The 23,550-nt window shown below is 24.1% G+C and overlaps 4 protein-coding genes across 5 annotated transcripts; 2 read left to right on the top strand and 2 right to left on the bottom strand.

The window, feature by feature from the left end:
- The first annotated feature begins 93 nt into the window (after nt 1-93).
- Nucleotides 94-16,223, top strand: LOC112601100. Its single transcript, XM_025348530.1, has 33 exons — nt 94-339; nt 417-822; nt 1,415-1,537; nt 1,611-1,719; nt 1,778-1,923; nt 2,115-2,299; nt 5,204-5,553; nt 5,622-5,903; nt 7,677-7,897; nt 7,974-8,352; nt 8,435-8,515; nt 8,576-8,779; nt 8,844-8,983; nt 9,532-9,772; nt 9,837-9,921; nt 10,000-10,323; nt 10,396-10,581; nt 10,650-10,720; nt 10,789-10,914; nt 11,012-11,178; nt 11,256-11,419; nt 11,506-11,706; nt 11,783-11,904; nt 11,998-12,387; nt 12,444-12,600; nt 12,691-12,788; nt 12,856-13,024; nt 13,093-13,288; nt 13,387-13,578; nt 13,652-13,992; nt 14,366-14,545; nt 14,986-15,090; nt 16,206-16,223. The coding sequence occupies exons 2-31, from the start codon at nt 443-445 to the stop codon at nt 14,509-14,511; spliced, it is 5,976 nt and encodes a 1,991-aa protein (XP_025204315.1). The 5' UTR covers nt 94-339; nt 417-442; the 3' UTR covers nt 14,512-14,545; nt 14,986-15,090; nt 16,206-16,223.
- Nucleotides 2,428-3,914, bottom strand: LOC112601112 (tctex1 domain-containing protein 1-like). Its single transcript, XM_025348547.1, has 2 exons — nt 3,643-3,914; nt 2,428-2,626 (listed from the first exon to the last, which is right to left on the bottom strand). Exons 1-2 carry the CDS (start codon nt 3,912-3,914, stop codon nt 2,461-2,463), a joined length of 438 nt encoding a protein of 145 aa, XP_025204332.1. The 3' UTR covers nt 2,428-2,460.
- LOC112601113 (protein PET100 homolog, mitochondrial) lies at nt 14,581-15,815 on the bottom strand. Its single transcript, XM_025348548.1, has 2 exons — nt 15,685-15,815; nt 14,581-14,899 (listed from the first exon to the last, which is right to left on the bottom strand). The coding sequence occupies exon 2, from the start codon at nt 14,895-14,897 to the stop codon at nt 14,670-14,672; it is 228 nt and encodes a 75-aa protein (XP_025204333.1). The 5' UTR covers nt 14,898-14,899; nt 15,685-15,815; the 3' UTR covers nt 14,581-14,669.
- Nucleotides 16,224-16,293: 70 nt separating the features above from the next.
- LOC112601111 (40S ribosomal protein S14a) lies at nt 16,294-19,197 on the top strand. Of its 2 annotated transcripts, none has more exons than XM_025348545.1 (4): nt 16,294-16,397; nt 16,578-16,732; nt 17,127-17,214; nt 18,908-19,197. In XM_025348545.1, the coding sequence occupies exons 2-4, from the start codon at nt 16,584-16,586 to the stop codon at nt 19,124-19,126; spliced, it is 456 nt and encodes a 151-aa protein (XP_025204330.1). In that variant the 5' UTR covers nt 16,294-16,397; nt 16,578-16,583; the 3' UTR covers nt 19,127-19,197. The 2 variants fall into 2 exon arrangements, with proteins under 2 accessions (XP_025204330.1, XP_025204331.1); XM_025348546.1 differs by having other exon boundaries at nt 16,316-16,422.
- Nucleotides 19,198-23,550: the final 4,353 nt, after the last annotated feature.

The following is a 23,550-nucleotide window of genomic DNA, read 5'->3' as shown; positions in this document are numbered from 1 at the left end:
AACAATTGCCGCCATTTGAGATTGATAACATTAAAAAATGATTTTTCTTTCATGGAATTCTTTGTTGAATTAATGATAAATTTTAGCGCCAAAATTCTATTATTCGGAGATAAAAAATGTCAGAACATTATACATTGTAGGTACTAGGTATATTCTATCAAGTTTATAAACATAGCCACTCTAAATTCTATGACAACATATAAATATATTAAAGGTAGCCTATAGGATACCCAAGGTACAAAATACAAATAACAAGCGATATTCAAAACACAGTACAGATTAAAATATTAAGCATGTTGAGAAACTAATTTAGAAAACAAATTAATTTTTGTATTACTCGTAAGTACTTAATATGTTTTTTTTTTTTTTTAAATATGTATTAATTTTAAAATTTAAAATTTTATGTATTCTATCAGGCCTATAAAAATCATAAAATTTCATAATGTGGAACGGTATAACAATTGGTTATAGTTCAGCCGATGAGACTATAAACTTTGGTACTCGTGCTGTAGCTATTGGTGACAGCAGAATATTTGAAACAACCACTTTGGCCACAATAAAAAGAACTTGTGATGAAAAATGTGTATCCAAAGAAGACCTAAAAATCAGTGCTATGTGTACACATGATTTAATGTACATTTCAGGAGGCCATTCTTTTATTTCATTTAATACCAGTATTACAGAAATTAATCAAACTTTTGGATTTCCTAATCAAATAGTGGATGCTAAAATATCAGATGATGGATGTTATTTAATAGTGTTATTATATGATTGGACTATATACTGCTGTTCATTTACAAACCCAAGGATTTTATTTATCAAGTATATATAAATACTTTTATTTTGAATATTTAAATTAAAAATTAATAATAAATAAACTAATTAATTTACATAGGCAAATCAATTAAAAAAAATTTTTTTTTTATCACTTAATTATTTACCTATGATAATTAGATTAGAAGTTAAATTTTAATATAAAGGTAATAAAAAAAAACTTGAATAATCTATTATGATGATCACTGAAAAGCAAATTTCAATTTTCACGAACTAATTTTTTTTCTCAATCTGTTTAAATTCAAATTGAACATGAGTCTCATATTTTTGTTTTCTGTTAAAAAATAATTACAGCTTCATGATTATCAATAAGAATAGATATTATTATTTTAATGAATCATTCATGTCCACTATTAATATGAAATAAAATATAAATCTAAGAAAAAATCAAAACTTCTATTTTATCATTTTCATCGGATAATTTATTTAAATACTAAATAAATGATACATCAAATAAAATATATTTTAAATTCATGTGAAATTAAAAATTCTTTTATATAAAAATGTACATGCAATTGATAATCATATTAAATTTTGATTAATAATAATAATATATTTTAATATGTAATTTTAATTCCAGGAGAGTATCGAAAAATCCTCGTTGTTTGCCCTCAGAAATGGAATCACCTGTAGGTCTGTTCTTTTTGCATAAAGAAAATCATTTCTATATTACAGTTATCACATCATCTGGATTTATTAATAAGTAATAAATATATTGAAAAACAATTTTTAATTTTTAAATCATTAAATTAATCATACATTTAAATGATTTTAAGATTTATTTGTGCTAATGTCATGGAGTTATTGGAGAAGTCTGTTCTTGATAATGATTTTAAAAATATAGAAAATCTTATAACTTTGAAAACATTTGATATCCATGAAAATGTAAGTTTAAGTAATAAATATTATATGTGTATTTAATTACTTTGTTTAACTTTAATAGGTAAAAACGGTGTGTGGAATGTATGATAATATTTTAATTGCTGGTGACAGCATTTGTTTGTATGAAGGAGAAAATATGAGATCTAAGGAATTTTTATTCCCAGACAATTGTAAAATTAAAAAATTTGTTTTCACTCAAGATAAAAGGTAAATGTAACTATTTAATTAATTAATTGTAGTGCTTTTACAATTTACAATTCTATTTTTAACATCTATTGATGTCATGGTTAAATTTTTGATTATGCACTAGTAGTATAAGCATGGTTTATATATAAAATATGAATTCAACAATTTTAAAATTATAATATTGTGTTTACAATTAAAATATACTATTACAGTTTCATAATTTGCCTTACTGATTCAAAAACTATGTTATTGGTATGTGCGTTTACATTTTTACCAGTTAAAGAATGGAACAAGGTGCATATTAGTGATTTTACTGTGATTCAAGAAATGGGTACTACAAGTGTTCTTCTGTTAACTGATGAAATACAGCCTTCATTGATGCTAGTTTCAATGCCAGGTAATTTGTTATTGATTAATAGTTGTTATTAAATAAAATGTTAAAGTATTTTTCTAAATTTATTTGGGTTTAATATTTCTTTTTTCTTAAAAGATTTTGAAAATGTGAACAATTTTAGTTTTAGATTGTTATATATTAAATGTTGTAAAAACATACTGAATTTATTCATAATAAAATGCCCCCACCATAATAGTTGCAAACAAGTTGTGATTTTCAAAATTACTATAAACATATTTATCTTTATTGAAGTCTCGTAAAAATCTAGCAATAGACATTATTCCTTGATCTTTTTTCTCTCCAATTTCAACTATGCAAACAATTTTATACCTGAAATAAAAACTTAAATATATTTTTGTAATATTGAACCTATTCTGAATAAATATTTATTTTTTTTGGTAATAAATTTATTTGTATAAATGTTATGTTTTATGTATACTACAGCATTTATACTTTGGAATATATCTGGGTGGTATAAAAGAAGAACTTTATAAAGTCATACATTTGTGCAAAGTTATAGCAAGGATTGATAAGTTAATTTAAATTCTAGTTGTTAAAAATTATATTAATAACATTCATGAATTCTCCTGCTATATTTAATCAATTAATCAACTAAATGTATTGAATTAACATATGGTACCATAGCAACAATAATAAAATAATTTCCTTTCTTGAAAAAATAACATCAACATATTATTAACTATTAAATTTTAAATTGAGAAATAACTTTACTTAAAATTTATATTGATATACTCTAGAAAAAAAAAAGAAAATATCATAAATAAATAATTACTTTATAATTAATAATTGCCTGCCTTAGCTTAGTATTTATAATATTATTTATTATATATATTTACATATTCATAACCCGAGTTTGAAAAATCTTTTAATGGTTTTTATTGGTTAACTTGATTAATAAATATATTTTTTTAAATAATTAAGGCAAGTTAGGTTTTATTTTAAGTTAGTTAAATTATAATTGATTACGTAATATAAAAATGTTTTTAAACACATTTATAATAAAACAAATAATTCAAACTCAAGTTGGTAGATGCGTACTTTTTTAAACAAGTTATTTAAAATAGCATTTTAATTTAATTAATTATGAAGATCTGTATAAATAATAATATAATTTGATTGGAACATTTTACATGCATAAAAAAGTAATATTTACTGTAATTAATTTGGTAAAAAATGTATTTTCATAAAATTTATTTAGTTAAATCATTATACTATATAATATCTACAATTAATTTAAAATTTTAAACCATTGGTGATTCCACTATGACTATAATTTATCTTAAATATATAGGTATGGATAAATTTTTTAAATTAAAATATTTTACCTTTCAAAATCTAAGTCATAAATACCATCTCTAATCCTTAGTGACATAGTTGCAGCGATTTTTGTTGCTTCATCTGGATCATATTTAGTTTCATTATTCAAATGTTTCATTGTTTCATTTTTTATGATGGTCAAAGCTTTGTTTTCATTGAATGGGTTTTTTGATTCCATTCTATATGTATTCTGATATTTAACGAGTTTATCTTCTGAAGGTAATTCATTTTCAGTTTTATTAGCTAATACATCATATACATCTTTTATTAATGTATCCATATTTAAATGTTCCTTAATGTCATAATATTACTTGAATACTGAAACAATATAAGTATTGATCTAACATACACACACACAAACACACATATGCATGTGTTTATTAACAAAAGTTCAATGTATAGTAACAATAAAATAAGTAAAATAAACATGAATATTTTACAAATATATAGTATGATAATTAATTAACTAATAAACATATTGAAAAGATTTTATGTTTTAACAAATTATATAAAAATATTGGTATGAATAATTTGAAATGAATGTGGTAAATAGAAAAAATATTACAAAATAATTGTTAGAATTTTGATAGGTAATTCATTAATTTTTCGTACAATTTCAAAATAGATAAAGAGGACGCTACACACATTTATTGTTTCTGTCTTACAAGTGCATAACTTAGACAATTTACATTTAGCAAATTAGGTTTAGCTTTGTTGGTTTAAAAATTAGAGTGAATTAACCTCTAATGAAACTTGATGATAAGAAATTTTTCTATATTTTTATGTGGGTTTTTACAATAATTCAATTTTTTAAGTGAGTTATGAGCATTTTTAATTTACTATATTTTACATACGCAAAACTTCCTAAAAAATTGAACTATCATGAAAAATCCACATACAAACACAAATAATCTTCTTACCATTAAATTTCATTATTGATCAATTGATTCTAATTTTTAAACTAACAAAACTAAACCTAATCTACTGAAAGTAAATTTGCTATGTTATACATTTGTAAGACAGAGACAATACATGTCTATAAGTTTAATATAAATTCATAATATCTATAATATAGTAATATTTATAGTTATGTAGTATGAATATTGAATATATTGAACATTCGATAACTTGATATATATTACAATTGGTTTTTTTAATTTGTTTATAACATCAGATTTTTAGATCACAGTCAAAAAATTTAATTCACGATTAAAATCATCATAATATTATAATTAGTATTTTTTGTTTTGATGTACTTTTTATAATAATTTATCTAAGTACATTATATGGATTGCCATTTTGTATGTAGTTTAAAATTAAAAACAAACAAAAATAAGGAATGCAAAAAGTGTAATAAATTACTATATATTTAATAGAAAAAAACTTAGATACCTTGAATTGTTTTCTTATTTCAAAATATAAAACCATATGTGCAAATAGCCTGAAATACGTATATTTTTTTTTTTTAAATAAAACTGGTAATTTTAAGAGAAATTAATCTATTAAAAGTTTTGATGATTTAAAACCTATTAATGTAGGTTTAAAACTTAAAATGTATGTTTAAACCAGATTTTAGTGTAACATTCAAGCTTCCAACATCATCTTTAACATATCTTATTGAACATCCAAGTACATCTGATGGGCTATTGTACTTAGAAGCTCATGGGGATGAAGACATAAACACATTACATGTAAAACTTATATCTGAAGGACAACCTGACTTACGATTGGCACGAATGTTAAGGCGAGGTAAATATGATGAAGCTCGAAATTTTGCAGCTGCTTTTAATCTTGATCCAGAAATAATATATAAAGAACAAGTTAAAGGACTTATGGGAAAATTAGATGTATGGCAACCTGGAAATAAAGGTATCCAAGAAACATTTGATGAAATGATGGATTACTTAAACAAAATTAAAGTAAATAATTGAATCATACTTTTTCACAATAGTTTCATAATTAATTTAAAGGTAATCATTTTTTCTAGGATGACACATTTGTTGGTAATTGTGCTCTCAATATAATTGTGCCTAGTTTTACTCTATGTAGAAAACTTTTAAGGTATGCATTATTAAGAGTAAAATCCTCATCACAAGGATTAGAGAATAAGTTAAAACTTTTACTTGATCAGTTACAATGTACACTTCACAAATTGGATACTTTTTGTCTTTTACATGATGTGTCTGACTGGTCTATTGAAAACACAGAGCTATGGCTTTCTTTTTGTAAACAAAATGTGAATGACATTTGTTTGGACCTTATACAAAAAGTAAATATTTATACATTATTTATTACATGTATAATATATACCCAATTAAATAAATTTAGTTTGTGTTAGTAAAACTTATAATATGTTAAATAAGTATTTTTTATTATTATTATTTTTTTTTTAAATAATGTTTATTGAAGTTTTTACAATCTATACTATATGTACAATGAGTAAGTTAGAGGGAGGATTGATGGTGATGGAACGGTAAAAAAAAGTTTACAGTAGGGCTACTTGCATATGAATTTTAAATTACAAAGTATTGAGAAGATCTCTTAACAAATTCTTGTTGAGGTGTCTGGTTGGGTTATGAAGTGAAGTGATTTTAAATGTAGTGGGTTATAAGTTGATTTGAGTGATCTTATATTTTGATGCAGTCTTAGGTCAAAAGTGGCTACAATCTTAGTGATGGTAGAAACTTTAAGGTCTTTGTATAGAGTTACGTTTGTGATGTACTTTTGATGACAAAATAGAGGTGATTGTTTGGAACGCTTGTTTTATTCTGAGATTTAAGGATTTAGTAGAGCCTCAGAAAGCAATGCCGTAGGACCAGATTGGTTAAAAGATTATTGTATAAAAGTAAACAGTTAAAAAATTGCATGATTTTAGGAGTGGTCTTGTCAGATGTAAATGAGAGTTGAGTTGTTTCTTTTTATTTTTAAGATAATGACCTCAGATGAGCCTCTTGTCAAGTAGTAAGTCAAAATATTTTGTTTCCTCTGAGTGTGGGATTACGAGTTGTTAAAAATGACCTTGAAGTAATCTTCTGATCTGAGGGTAAATGTGATATAAGTGATTTTTACTTCATTTACTTTTATTTTTCAAGTATGACACCATTTAGGTAGCTTGTTGGATGGTTTTGGTAAAAGTGACTGCAAATGAGTGGATTGAGATTGGTAGCTAAAATACTACTATCATCAGTAAAGTACCCATGAGAGTGTTTTTGGTGGTAGGAATGTCAGCTGTAATTATGATCTTGAGGAGAACAATATCTCTTCCTTGAGGGATGCTAACGAGTATATTGTGAGAGCCCCGTAAAACGTAGAATCTATAACGTTTCAATGTTGAAAGACAAATTTTTGATACAAAGACTTAGAGATAGTATGGCACAGAAAATTATTTCTTTAATTTATAAATTAGGCCAGTGTGCCAGACCAAGTTAAATACTTGCGCAACAATATTTAAAGAAGACAAACTTCTTGTTAAAGAAAATATATGTTTACAATCTATACAAAAAGAAAATATAATAAGTAAGTCTGATAAACAAATAATTTATTATATTATAATGTAATAATATAGTAATATATTAAGTAACAGTTGAGCAGTAATAAAAGGTTCCCGCATTGCCACTTCACAAAAAAAAAAAAAAAATCAATATGTTTATAAAGTAGCTTAAAAAGAGTCAAAATATTTTGAAATTTATATTATACCATAAAATTTAGAAAATTATACTATAAAAATTTGGCAAAATTTAAAATAACTAACTTATTGATTTTTTGAGTTGCAGTAAATCAAATACTAGATTTGTATGAAAATTTATATTTTTTTTTAGTTTTTCCTGATTATTATGAATAATACTTAGAATTTTAACCCCTCAAAAGTATTTAAATTAAATTCAATCTGCTATCAAAAATTACCCTAGAAGTTAAAAAAAAAAGTATTTTTTATTATATATTGTGTATAAATAATAAAAAAACATATACACAATTGTTAAATCAATACATACATCATTTTGCTTAGAATCTTAATTAGTTTATGAATTTGTTGTTGTTGTAGAACCAGTTAAGTGATGCATTAACAGTTTGGAGTCGTCATATTGCAGAAATCAAAACTTGCATTAATGATGAATTTATAAATGAATATTTTTCAAGTACCCCATTTTCTGTAGATATTTATGATTTAAAATTATGGGTCAAGAGTTTTGCTTCTACAACTCTTTTCATGTATTATGATGAAACAGTAGCTTCCATGGTTTCTTACATAGAAAGTAAAGTTCGGTTAGTATAAAGTAATTATTTTAATTACCTATTTAGGTTTAAATTTTAAATTTTTATTTTAACATTTTTTTTTCAGATGGAATGAACTATACTTACATTTAGACTGGATAAATCCTAGCTTAGAAATTTGTCGTTATTTTCTAAATATCATCAATCAAATTGTTTCATCTCCTTTATGTTTAAGTATTTCACGACCAACCGAACCTCAAATGAAATTAATCTTATTAATAAGATACTTAACTGAATTAAAGGAGTTGAATGATAATTTCTGTGTAAAGATTACTTTAGATGATTATGAATTATCTCACGAAGACAAAAATTATTCAGAATTATCATTTTTAATTTTGGATCAAATACAAATGAATACATTCTCTGATTTTATTAAAACATTTTGGTCAACATTTACACTACAGCGATTTTTAAATTCTGATGAAATTTTATCTGCTTATATTAAAGTAAAAAAGAATAATTTTTTTAAATTATTATAATGTTCAATTTAAATTTATTAAGCTACAATCATTTTAAATTTATTTTTAGAATATTGTTAGTCAAGTTGATTGTTGGTGGTCATGGGAAGAAAAAGCAACTTTGATACTTAATTTTATTTCTAACAAAGAGGTAATATTTATTAATAAAAAAAAAGTATAAAATATATATTATTTTCAATCATTTTTATAGACCAAATCTGATTCAGCCTTGAGCATTTTGAAAGCTGCTACCATACCTTGGTCGGAACTTATGATAAAACTTTGTGATGAAACACTTCATACTGATTTGAATACAGCAACTATTAAAGATATAGTAGAAGTGAAGAGCTTACTTACAAGTAAATTGGTTTTAAAGAGTTATAATCTTTCATTTTCAAACATTACACCAAGTATAGTAAGTATTTAAAAATTTGATCATTTTTGTTAAAAATTGTACTATAACTCTTTATCAATTTTAGATAATAATTGCGGTTCAAAATATTTGTTCCCAAAATCGCTCAACTTTGTTAGAAGACATAGTTAAATTGGTTAGTACGCAGTCTATCACTGTTCAACAAGAAGCATATGAGATTTATATTCAGTATTTGATTGAATCTGGGTATGTAAATGTATTATTATTATTTTTAATTTATTATTAGACTATTAATAATTTGAGTTATTTTACTAAAATACAAATTATTAATTATAGTTTGTATATTTTAATGATATTTTAAACTTAATAATAAGCACCAAATCATTGCCTGGATTGTAGTTCTCATAATTTCTTCTTATTAATTTATATGTATACAGTTTTCTTACTCCTATTAAATTGCTGTACTTGCAAATAGCTTGTAATAAATATGAATAAGTATTCTTTATAATTTATTAAGCATATCTACCCCTAATTTTTATGAAATAATAAATTCATTCAAATTTTGACTATTGGAATTTTTAAATATACTTATGGTCCATATTTTCAAGTATTTAAATTGAAAAGTATAAAATCAGCTTAAAAATGTATAAGTTGGTATTGCCATAGGAAATTCTTAAATGGTATAATAAATCTAAGCATTTGCTGAAATTGAGAAACAGTTTTGCAACGTACTTATTCTTGATTATTTTTATATTTTGTGGAAAATAACATTTTTTATGACTTTTTATGTATAGCCACACAGATACAGCAATCGAATCATTAACAAACCCTCAGATAATTCCTAGTTCAATGGTACAAAGGTTATGTATTACAATTTGGATTACTTATAACAGTTTGAGAAAACATTCAATTTTTGTTGAAGAAGCATCTAAGTATTTGATTGTACTAAAATTTTTGGCTAAAAGTCAATGCATAGATATTCATCAAGAATGTCAACATAGTGTTTATGGCTTAATTAACATTTACTATTTAAAGGTTGGTCTGTTTAACTATACTGGATATATTTGAATTTAGAATTTATGTATTGTTTTTATTATAGAATGAGTTTAAAATTGAATGTGATTTATCAGAATACTCTAATGAAGAAAAGCTTTTAAAAAAATGTGTAAATTCAGTCTTGAAAGGTAATTTGAACATTTTAAATCAACCCATTTTGACTGTTAATTAATTTTAATAATTTACTATTTTCCGATGACCATTAGATGAATGTTTCAACAATATAAAAACTTCTATTATACAAGCAAAATTATCCCGGTTATCTAATTTAATATTCCAGTCTTTTGAAAATGTTGTGATTCAGTTTGTTAAGGAATCTGCTTTACAAATGAATAATGAAAACATATGTATATTTGGTCAATTTATAAATTCCTTTGGAGATGTTAGCCTTCAGATTGCAACTAAATTATTAGAACTAGGAGAACTTTTGGTGTCTACTTATGATCCAGTGTCTCAAGCTGCATTTAAAATACCTCTTTGGACATTGATTCGCCGAATTACACAACTAGTTACTGTTAATAGTGAATCAAGTAATATATATTTTTTCTATTTAATAGTTAAATTAAGAAATTAATTTGATATTTTTATTTTTTCTATTTTAGGTTTGTTAACAAGAGCTGTTGAATTAAGTCAGTGGGTTGAACCATTTTTTTTAACATGTGGAGATGTGGTAAATAGCGATAATTTAGAACTTGGCTTAGCATATTCTTGGAGAAATGGAATTATTGATAAAAATTCTATACATTTAGAATTTTTTGAACAATTTAAACTTTACAGTTCATTTTTAAGTAATATTTAATTAGTTATAGAGTATTAAAACCACTAATAATAATAATAATAATAATTTTTCTTCTAGATTCTTATAATCCTAAATCTTCATTACACTGTTACAAGAAAATTGATATTAAAGATTCATATGATACCATTGTAAGTTCAACAATTATGTTTTAAAAAATATTTTTAATAATATTTAATCTTTAATCAAAATATTTTAGCCATCACCAGATATAATTATGTCTTCATTAGAATATTTCCAAGGTCAGAACCTTATTGGTCTTCACATAACTGTAACACAAATAATGTGTTTGTATCGTGCTATTCTTCAAAATCAACAAACATTGGTCAGTTCTAATTTAATTATAAAGAAAAACAATTTTGCTTATAATAGATATTTATTTATTAAACTAATGTATATTTATTATTTTTAATTTATTTCAGGAACCAGAGTTAACTAAAAAAGGAAATAATTTAATAAAAAGTAATGTAAGACAAATATTAAAAAGTGTTACTTATTCTCGAAACTTGGATATGGACCTAGGTTTAGGTCTTTTAAATACTCTTAAACCGCATGATGCTTTTAATTGGCTCGAAGATGCTTTGAATAAGTATAAGATACAACTATAAACTTATCTAATTTTAATGGTTATATATTTTTTTAATTATGTTATTGTTTGATCTATAGTGTGGGGATGAACTATCAAAAATTAACAAATATTACAGATTTGGGATTAGTTTACTTACGATCAAATATTGATACTGCTGGTGATTTATATGAAACACTTAAATCTACAAAAAATAAATGTATCTGGGGTAAAAAGTTGATGAAATATGGATTTGCATTTAAAGGTACATAAATATTTTTAATACTTTATAGTGAGTTAAATAATGAATATAGAAGTATTAGTATGTATATATATATTTTATAATTTTAGATGCATTTTATAATTCAGAATTAGATCAACGACATTTATTGCAGAAAATGATAAGATCTCCTATCATTACATTAAATGTTTTAGTAGACTATTGTAATGATACTCATTTTGATTTACAACAAACTGCTAAATTATTTTTAGAAAGTTCCTTAATTCAATGGGAACCATACACACCTATGGAAAATGAAGAGAAGACATTTGGTGAATAGTTAACCAAACTTTTTAAAATAGTCAATCATTAAAATAAATTGCTAATTGTTTTGTAAATAATCTTTAGATTGGATTGCTAAAATAATTGAAGACAAAGATGCCTTATTAAAAAAATGTGAAGATATCTTTTGTGTTATTACAGATAAAACTGATATTTTAGATTTTCTTTGGAACCATGTTTGGGAACAAGTAAGACATCAAAATATACTGTACTTTTACCTTTAGCTTAATAATTAAATATTTTATATATTAATATTTTTTTTATTAATATTTGGTTTTTAGGTGAATATTTATTATTATGAAGTATTCTTAGTAATAATGGGTTTAATTGAAAAATATGATGTAAATGCAATTTTAAAATTTCACGTTCAAAAAGAAATTTTATTATTTTTAATGCAATACAAACGAGTAAGTATACCTGAAGAACACGAGCAAGAAATATGGTTTTCCATGTTCCAGGAATCACAATCATTACCTCCTATTTCTAAATACCGTTTACCCTATGTTCCACTTGCAAATAAAAAAAAAAAAAAATTTGGACATCGTGAAATTCATGTATGGAAAATCATAAAACCAGAATTGACGTTTTTAACGTACAATAAATGGTTTTCAATAATTGAAGCAATTGAAATGGATAAAGACACATTATGTATTTTAACTGTAAAGAATATGGTAAGAATTGTTAATGCATAGTTATTCATAGACTAACCAAATGATTAATATTTTAGGTTAATGAAGTAGCTACTAAAGATAAGAATGTTGAATGGTATTTACATATGCGCTTGGAATCATTACTTAAAGATATTCAAGAAGTGTTGAGCAATGTAAAGAATTTAGAAATAGTTGCTGCTTCACTTTATTTTGTTGTCAATAGTTTACCTTTAGGTATTATTTATATTTTTAATTGTCAATTAATAATAACTTATGTTGAACTATGCTGTTATAAAAATATTATTTATTTGAATTTTTTTTTAGGCGCTGATCAGTTAGCAGCAGCTAAAATTAGTCATTCACAAGCTCAAGAATGGGTTAAATTAGAAAATTCAGAAAATGCCAAGTCTGGTATTACAAAAGTATGTATTTGTATTAATTTATTTAAATTAAACAAAATAAGTATTTTTATATATTTTTTTTTTCAAGGTTGTTACAAAATATGTGTTAATAACCACTAAACATATATTACATATGTATGGATTTGGCAAACCAAATTATTTACAATTAGCATTGCAACCTAATGAATTAATTAGAGAATTATACAATGATCCAATAATACTTAAAAGACATACAGGGGAAATAAAAGTATTTCCTGGTAAGTTTTAATGTAAAATTAAGGTTTTGGTTTCAATTTATAAATTATTATTATGTTATGTTTTTTAGACATTCACGGTGCAGTAGATGCAATCGTTGAAGTTCATGGTAAAGGAGACTTAGCACTAAAAGTTGATCTTTTAAAAGAGTGGTTACAACCCTCTTCATTGGGATCAATGAGTTCTCCTGATAAAAGTTTGATGTCAACAACGAATTCGTTTTATGTACCTCAAGAAAATTTAACAATCAGCGAAGGTGTATTAAGGTGATAATTTTATTATTATTTAAATTTGTTTAACCTTTGTTAAATACAGCTTAAAATTGAGTGGTGTTAAACTTTTAATAATGTATAATTATGTTTAGAGCATGCTATTTATTAGAAAATGATACACCAGCGTACAATTTACATAATTTCCTTATATGCCAAGCTTATAATGAAGATGACAGTGAATCTATGTGCCCGACAAGTGTGAGACTAAGAGCATTGCAATGCCTGTGCTTGGTGACAACAGAAAATATTGAAGAAATTACTTGCCGTTCAAAAGAATTAATGAAGTAAGAATATTAATTTTTATATTTACTATATTGAAGTTTAATAACTAATTCACTTCACTCATTTGAATTTTAGAAATAATTTGGTCGAATTATCAATTATTACTGAATTGGAAACTCTTGGAATCAATTTTTCCCCAGCAAGATACCGTGGATGTGATAAATCCAAACTAGTCCAATCGTTGATGGCAAGAAGATCGTTGAGTTCTACTAAATTAGCTTCACATTTATGTGTTTTATATTCAGATACTATGAATCCCAGTATATGGGATTTATTACTTACTAGATTAATTCATTTTACAATGATTATTGAATTGGAAAAAGTACTAATTCATTTGATGGATAAATGGCATAAGTTGACATTTGACATTGTAGAAAAAGCCTGGAATGTTTTTCTTAAGTCATCATTCAACAGTGGTACGAATACATTAATTTTCTTAATAAAATAGTTATAAATAGTGATGTTACAAACTGATAGTTATTTTTAAAATTTTCCAATTGAAAAGAATCAATGATAATCAAATTAACAAAATTATTATTTGAACTTTGTAAAGAAAATAACTATTTTTTTTATTACTTGTTATTCTATCAAATAATTGTTTTTTTATAAATACCGTTAAATTTAATTTGAACCTTTTATTTTTGGTTAGTTGTATAAATAAATTGAATAGTTTAGCAAGTTCAAATAAAAAATTGTAAATTCAATTAATTTAAAAAAAATAGTGTTTGTAGCATCACTAATTAATAATTAAATTAAATTCACATTTTTATAAGTTATTATTATTTTTAGCTAAAGATTCTTATGAAGTTATACATTGTGTCAAATTGGCGTTCAGTTGTCCAGTTATAGATAGTATTGATCTAAAACCAATTATTGAATATTGTGAACGCTTTCAACTCGATCAATATGTGCAAAAGTTAAAGTGTCTAAGTTAAGATTTTTTAAATTTAGATACGTAAATAAGCAATTGTTAGTTTTATTTTTATATTAATACAAAATTGTCTAATTATAATATTTTTTAACAGAACTATATCTTAAAACAATATATACAAAACGTGATAATTTATAAAAGTATGTGCTATGATTATCTCATTTATTCTTCAAAAACCCTTTTTAATTCTGCTTCTTTCCGTTCTTGAAATATTCTCTTTAGTTCAGCAATTTTTTGTTGAGGTTCTGGTCTTTCCGGTGGAAACATCTCTCTCTTGAATTTTATTACTTTATCTTCATAATTTTCGGGTAAGTTGAAGTAATGGAATAAGATAACAGGAAATGCCATATAAATACCCATTCGTAACACTTCTAACTGCCACTTAGCCATATCTAGGTGAATATTTAACAAGAATAATTATTAATTATATTAATTAGTTTATAAATTAAAAAAGTATTCAAGAATAACATTTTTTTAGGTAATTTGAACATTATACTAGATTGGGTGTTGGAGAGTAATAAATTCACAGAGAAGTGATATTCAGAGCTGTTTCAATTTTATGTTAATTTACATTTTATAAAAGGTATTTCATAAAGAACATTGTTTTTAATTTTGTAATAAATCAATTTCATTTTATAAAATATATATTGTTTCACAAATAGTTGAAGTTTAAGTGTAAAACATATCCTTTGGGGTTTCATTAAATAATAAGTCTATACAAACAAACCATGAACTTGATGGGCAAGTTTGTTAAAATGTAATTGGTGATTGTATTGACAGTCACTGTTTGTTAAGTGATTAAAGGGCATCATATGCATGATGTCCTGTTTCACATTTAAAACTCAACTCATAAAAAAAACAAAAAATATTATTCTTAATGTATTTCTAATAAAATAAAATAAATGTATAGGAAAATTAAAAACTGCATTCTTTATACACACCCTGCACGTAGCTGGACTTTGCACAGAAATAATAATGAATAATTATTTTCTGAACTGAGTGTATATATATAATAATTTATCGAATTAATGAACAACTTGTATAGTTACTATTTGCAAATAAACATTTTAACATATTACTTATACAAGTAGTTTTATGATATTTATGACATAGGTACAATGATTAAGTAAAAAGTTTAATCTAAGTATACATTTTTACAATAAATTGATTGTCTTACCTATAATTTAAATTAACGGTCAATATTCACTAAACAGAGAATAAACAGTCTAAAGTTACAAAATATAAAATGCAATTAGTAGTTCGTATTTTATTTTTAACTTCAATGTATAAAATTAAAAATTAAATTATAATCTGCAATTAGTGTAATAACTAATAACTAATATTATATTGCTAATCTTATATTTTCAATTTTGTCTTTGATATCACATTTATACATAGATAATAATAAAAGATAATTATTTTATTATCAGGATAACCAAATAAATTATCTTTAGTCGTGGTAAAAACCACAGATGATAAACAAAATATGATATTAAAATATTCCTACAATCAACACTTTTTAATTATTATCGTTATATTTAAAAATGAAATATAATTAACAATAGAAAACATTATAAAACCAATTAAGATATTAAACTTCCTTCTTAGTATTAGAATTGAGTATTAAATGGTACATCAAAATATTTAAATTAATTATTTGACTTTTAATTACTTGTTTATTTTTGTATTATTTTGCAGTCAATTTTTTTTTGGAGTTGTTGGTAACACTGCTATCGATTTGGTGTGACAATCAACATAACCTCAAATTTAAAAATGTTACTTACTCTTTTTCTTTCGTGATTTGATTCTGTATGGCGTAAGTTTCTTATTTCTAGTTCGTGACTAGATAGCTTTATATTTTTACGTTTAAACTTCCAATACTTATTGAGTGTAAGTTAATTATATTATACCTAAGGTACATTTTATTAAATTTGCATAAAACTTGTTATCATTCGATAATTTGACTTGTTTATGATGGATTTTTAATAAAGTTATACATTGGCCATGTGGCATTGTTGCTTTTCAATTAATTAACATTTATTTTTAAATAATTATTATTTGTTGATTTAGTATAAAATGGCCCCCAGAAAAGGAAAAGTACAGAAAGAAGAGCCAGTAATCCAACTAGGACCACAAATTCAAGAAGGAGAATTGGTTTATGGTGTTGCTCACATTTTTGCTAGTTTCAATGATACATTTGTACATGTAACAGATTTATCTGGAAGGTAAATATTATTTTAAAATAAAATTGTTATCAAATTTTAACTACATAGTAGTTAATAAATTTCAAAGCAACATTAATTGTTAAAATATTTAACCCTAAATGACCAAAAATAACTATGTATGTGTTTGCATTGTATTAACATTTATTTATTATCTATATTTCTTTTCTGTTTTAGTATTTTGTTTATTATTTAATTTAAAATAAAACTAATTAAGTGCAAGATAACAAGTAATTATTTTCTTTGAGATTATAAATATTTCATTGTCGTAATTATTTATACCCATTTTTTAAAGTGCACCTCTTCTCAATTAATGTTCAAACTCAATTTCTAATGTACATATCACTGTCTACAAAAAAAGATATGATTATTAACAAAATGTTTTTTTTTTTTTTAGAGAAACAATTGCTAGAGTTACCGGGGGAATGAAAGTAAAAGCTGACAGAGATGAAGCTTCTCCTTATGCTGCTATGTTGGCTGCTCAAGTATGTTTTATTTATTAATTGACTTAAAAAAAACGTTTAAATAAATTACACTTGCCACTTCTTCAAGATATAGACTTTGATTAATAAGATGTCATTAAACTAGTTTTCTCTTTCTGAAAGAAATGTAACAGCAGATTTGCATTTAATAATTTCTATTTTGTATTAAGCATTATGTTATATTACCTTTAATATCAATGTAAATTATCCTGTTATTAAAATTGAAGTTAAGAACATTATCCACTTGTATGTTGGCTTTGTTATAATATTTCTAAATTTTCTATATCACTCATATTAAATACTTATTAATTACATTTTTTTAAAGAACTAATACATAAGTACAAATATTATTTTCACTTAATATTTAATAAAACTAACAACACAAGATTGAGTCTCATTTCACTAATTAACTACTATATTATGTTTGGGTAAAGAGAGATATCTAGAGAAAATGATTATGTCGGGGACACGAAAACTGGCGTGTGATCTTTAATATATACTGACCCTCATCCTGTCAGTAGACAATGGTTCTCAATTTGCAGCATCTTTCGCACAGTATCATGAAATGTGTATTTTTAAATTGCAAGCTAATTGATTTTAGAGTTTTAAGAACACATTAGACCTAACCTACCGTTAAGATGCGGCAGTCACACACCACTTTTCATGTTCCCGACTATAGTACTATAAAATTCTTTAAATTTAATTTATTTTACCATCCTTTGTAAAATTCAACTTGTTTATCTTCTATTAGATCTATATTGTTTGTACTTGATAATCTTTGTTAAAGATCAAATGAAAATATAATAACAATTAAATTAAATGATTACTGTTCTGGGTTTGTCACAAAATGGGTGGTTTTCATAGTAATCAAAGTATAATTTATTATGTAAAACTTAGTATACTTTTTGTTTATAGTACATTTTCTTTTGATCAATGAATATTGCTAATTTACAATTTTACATAACTTAATTAATTTGAATTTAATTAAATACTATGCAGTTTAAAAATATTAAATTAGTGATGTTCATTTTTTTAGTGATAATCTGTTAGGTATTTTTTTATATTATCTTAATACTTTTATGTTAATGATAAAAATTACACAATATAAATTTTGTTAGTTAAGCACAATAAGTAATAAATTGGACTTCTATTGAATATTTAAAATATTCTCCAATATTATAATAAAAATGCAACTGCAATTTTGTAAAATTTAAATTCTGCACTGAACTATAATAATTTTTATGAAGACATTTCAAAATTGTTTTAATATTGACATTTTAGTAATTTAAATGTTGTGTTTGTAATAGATAAATATCTTACATTCAATTTTACTCATTTTTAAAATATTTTTGATATTATTAGTTGCATTATTATGACATCACAACTTCTAATTTTTTAGCTAGGTGTAGATATTTTTTGATTTTTAAAGTTTAGTGAAAATTATATTAGCAACATAGAAATCCTTAATACTCATAAAAGGTTCATCATTTCTTTTTTAGCAATACATTTTAGATAAAACTTAAAATAAAATCAACCAATTTCCAGAATGTACAAACTGCATTATTTGTCATCATTTCATATTTTTAATTTGTTGAAGATTCCTTATGAATATGTTATTATTTTTTAATTGTAAAACTTATAACAGTTTAAATAATGTTATATTCTTTCATGTACTTATTATTTATTTAAATTTTAGGATGTCGCGGAAAAATGTAAATTATTGGGTATCACAGCTTTGCATATTAAATTGAGAGCTACTGGTGGAAATAAGACAAAAACACCTGGTCCAGGAGCACAATCTGCATTGCGTGCTTTAGCTCGTTCAAGTATGAAAATCGGCAGAATTGAAGATGTTACGCCAATTCCCTCAGATTCTACACGTAGGAAGGGTGGTCGCAGAGGTAGACGTTTGTAATTTACCAATTTTCATTTGTATTGCATACTGTGTTTATCACAAATATTAAATTGGATTTCTCTTTATACAAAGACTTATTTTTTTTCTTTAGTACTATTTAATTCCAAACAATTTCCTTATATTTCCTCAATGTTTTTTATTACTATATTATATCACTATAATTAATGGTGTGTATATAAAAAGTTATACCAAGGAAAGTTAAAAATATTATTCTATATTGCTTCATTTTTGTTATGCTTCATAAATAGTCTTATTTTATTAAAACAAAAAAATAATAATAATTTTAATAAATCAGTTTAATTTTATTATAATTAATTGAAAAAAACAAAATTAAAATTGAATTCTCTGCTAGACTTTATAATACTATATTTCAATATATATTAAATATAAATTGATGTGACTGATTTTCTAATATTATTTATATTGCAATGTGTTTAATCAAGTGTAATGGAAATTACACATTATTGATATATCTCTAAGTAGAATATTTTTTTTAGTATTTTAGTATACACAAATAGAATTTCAAACAAGTTAATTATCAGTTGTAACTTATAAAGTATAGGTATGATTAGACACTAAACAGTAGTGATATTAAATAAGTCTCAATAACGTGGTAAATGTTATCCATAAACCATTACACAAAATATTTAAGTTACAGTTACATAATTATGTTACTTTTCTTCTATTTTCATATTTTGATAAGTTCCTGTATAAATAATATTAATTATTCTTGTATTTGATATTCTTACCATATTATGTTATCTAGTATCTACCTACTGCACCTTATTTAGGAATTTAATATGCTATTTACAAGATTAGTATAATCTGTAATATTTTTGTTATAACAAATTGTATTATAGTAGTTCAATATTGTTTTTAAGTTTTTTCCATATAAATAAAATTAGTCTGTCAGTCTTTTTTTAGTCATCTGTATTTAGGTTAACCGTGGTCAGTGGTTATTTGTACTATTATTTTTATCATCAATTTGAATGTTACAACTTTGAGTTATTTATATTGAAATATATCATTCAAAATGAGAATATGATGTATATATGCTTTTTAAAAACACTTAAACGTGTGATAATCACTTTACAAACATGAAATTCTGTTAAATTTAAAAATACAAAACAATTTGTGGTGTTGAATGAGAGAATTTCTTTATCATAAATCGAGTTAAAAAAAAAAAATGTATAACCAATATTTAATACCAAATAATTATACTTGCAAGCATTTACTATACATGAAATAATTATATAAATATTTTCTTTCTTTGTGCTATATAGATGTTTGAAATTTTTGATTTAAGTATAATAAAATTGTATTAACACTAACTCATAAATGTCTTACCTCATATTGAAAATACATAAATAACCGTAATACATTTTTTGTAAACATTTAATAAATTATGAAATTCATAAAAAATTAAAAATTAGTTTTTAGTTTTAAATTATAACATCCAAGGTTAAAAAAATTAATACAATATTCCTTCTAAGTTTATTTAATGAGTAATCAGATCAGATAATCAGATATAGGGATAATAACGATTTATCCTCATTCATTTTTTTATTATTTAGTTATATAACTCAAAAAATTATTTATTACAGAAAATTTCTTACAAAATTATGTATAATACATAATGATTAACCATTGACTTCAAATTCAGCTATTACTTTGAGTTACGCTCGACGGCTTGACATCTTCTATTCACTGTATAGCAATTAGCAGAGTGGTTAACTAACTCACTTTTTTTTTTGTCAAAAGATATAGATAGAAAGTGTAATTATGGTTACGAAATTCGAGGTAATTACAAAAGTATCATGACCAAGTAATCAACTATAACCAACTACTACAATATTTATAAAATATAAAAAGAAGTAATGAGTTCAAAAAATCCGAGAAAATGTGACTAATGTGAGGTCCTATCATAAATCATAATTTTGCAAATAAATGAATCCTTAATCCAATTATGTAAAATGATATATAATTGTGGAATATTACGTCTTGGATATTGCGAACCAGGTGAAGATATAGTCGATAGGTATAGATAGCTTGGATGAAGACAATGAAATTAAAGTAGGTAAATAAACAATAAAAATTATGGATAACGAATTCAAAAGTAAATATTTTAGGTTTATGTTGTATGCATGATTTTTGAAAAGACGTCTTTTTAAAGTAAGAAATCAAATTAAGATTGAAATATCTTAAGGAATACTAATCCTATTAAATTAAGTTGTACAAAGTAAATACAACCTAACATATATGTACCTATTACATTTTATTTAAGGCGGCCATACTTAAAAATACGAATTTGTCCATAACGATAATATTAAAAATTCAGAAAATTCCATCAACTCAATGACTGACACCGAAACTCAAACGATAAATACTTGGGAGACAAGTAAACAATAAATACATTATGATAAGCGGAGCCACAGTAAATAATTTATTTCAAACTCAACTACAGGAAGAGCCACCACTCGACGCTTATCTGTTGTAAAACCACACCTACAGAAAAATTGTGTGAATCATTTCTTAAAAATTTAAGTAATAAATAACCTACACACTAAATGATAACAATACATTATTGAAAAAAATGTTTAAATAAAAAAATTGTATTTTAAAGGTTTAAAAGTTTTTAAGCTTTTATTTGTAGATCACATTAGACTAACATAATATGAAAATAGATAGCAAATTTTATGAGCACCTTATATTTACATAGTTACTTATTGTATTATATTTTTATTTTTATTTTTTTATCAAAAAAAATATAAAATTCAAAAACTTATAATACACTTCTTGTGTGTTATACCCCCTCAACCATATTTGATTTTATTATGTTCTATTAATCAAGGTACATTATATTAAATCGTCTAGGTAACTATATTTTTTATTTTGTCAATAAAATATACTATTTTTAATCTGTTTAAACATTTATATTCTCACGATTAAATGACGTGATTAAAGCAAGAGCCAATATTTTAGTGAAACTACTTAAAAACTGTAATGTTACGCGTGATGTATTTTTTTTTTTGTTTAGGCACTGAAAATTAGTTATCGAGTTTATCTATTGGTTATTTTTACTTGAAGCAACTTGGAGGATTAACAGGGAGAGTAAAGGCTGAACATTTAAATTGTGCGTGATTGCTGTAAAATTTCTTTGAAGTATAGGAAATTATAGAGTTGGTATTGTTAGAATTATTATACAGTGCAATATTAGTGATGAGACGAAGGTTTAAGGATTGAAAGCATTGGAGGATTTTTATACGTCAAAAGTTTTGGTTGCACGACTTAATTGGGTGTTATACTTTTAAACCATTATTGAACGAATTATACAATTGCTTACAATAAGATAAGTTTTTTATAAAGACTAAAGAGATTTGTTTGATTTTAAAAATTATCCGAGTTGATAAAGTCTAAAATTCTAAAGTTGAGTACCTAATTTGTCTTACTTTTATTTTTAGTTGTATGAGGTTGACTCGTTTAAATTTGTACATCGTTTTCCAAGTTAATATTAAGACATATTTTGTGGAGGATTAAATCATTATTAATCTTTATTTGAGTACTTACTGGTTTCAGAGCGGTGTTTGTTTTACCAAGTTCAAACCAGTATTAAAATTCATCAAGTTGCCAATTTTATATTATTTTTTAGCTCGTACTATTATATTGTAATAAATTATTCACGCCTTAGTTAGTTATTTTAAATTTGTCACTTTAATGATATACGTTCCTCCGTCGCCAAGAAAAATAATGCTTATGATTATTGACGATATCCGCATGAAAATTATTCTTTTTGTCATTATTCTATTAAAGTATTAAGGTTCGTGATATTATGGCAAGTAGAGTTTCAGGGTCGATACCTACACATTATACGTGTTTTACGGGATTTATAGGTAGTAATAACTAATAAAAACGAAATTCCAAATCGTGTTTTTAATCCATCTAATATTTTTAGATATATACATTGATATTATGTTATTATGGATTTGAAGCGTTAATAATTATTAGTTATAACTTATAAGTGTTAAGTAGGCAATAACTAATAAGTAAAAAGTATTACTTTTATAAATTTCAATCTAACTAATAGTGCCGTTTAACCATTTTGATAAAAATATAACAGAAGTGTTAGAATTTTAACTATATTTTCACATATTTTATTTTATTGATGTTTATTTTTTATACTTTAAATTAAGCTATACGTTCATTTAAGGGATTATTCTAATAGCCTGATACAATATTAAATCGAAAGTGCATCTAGTTTATTTGTCATTCTTTATGTTATAAGCATCAAGTTTTGGTTGTCTTGTAGATATTTTACGATTGACGAATTAAGAAAATAAGTAAGTACCAACAGTACCATTATAAAACATATCGTCAAGACGCCAAATAAATAATAATAGATTAATTAAAAGTTAACGTTTCCTCAG

This window comes from Melanaphis sacchari, unplaced genomic scaffold, assembly GCF_002803265.2.
Source record: "Melanaphis sacchari strain LSU unplaced genomic scaffold, SCAv2.0 Contig74_pilon_pilon, whole genome shotgun sequence".
Lineage (NCBI taxonomy): Eukaryota > Metazoa > Arthropoda > Insecta > Hemiptera > Aphididae > Melanaphis > Melanaphis sacchari.
The sequence above is the reverse complement of the archived record's forward strand: the minus strand, read 5'-3'. Positions and strand labels throughout refer to the sequence as shown.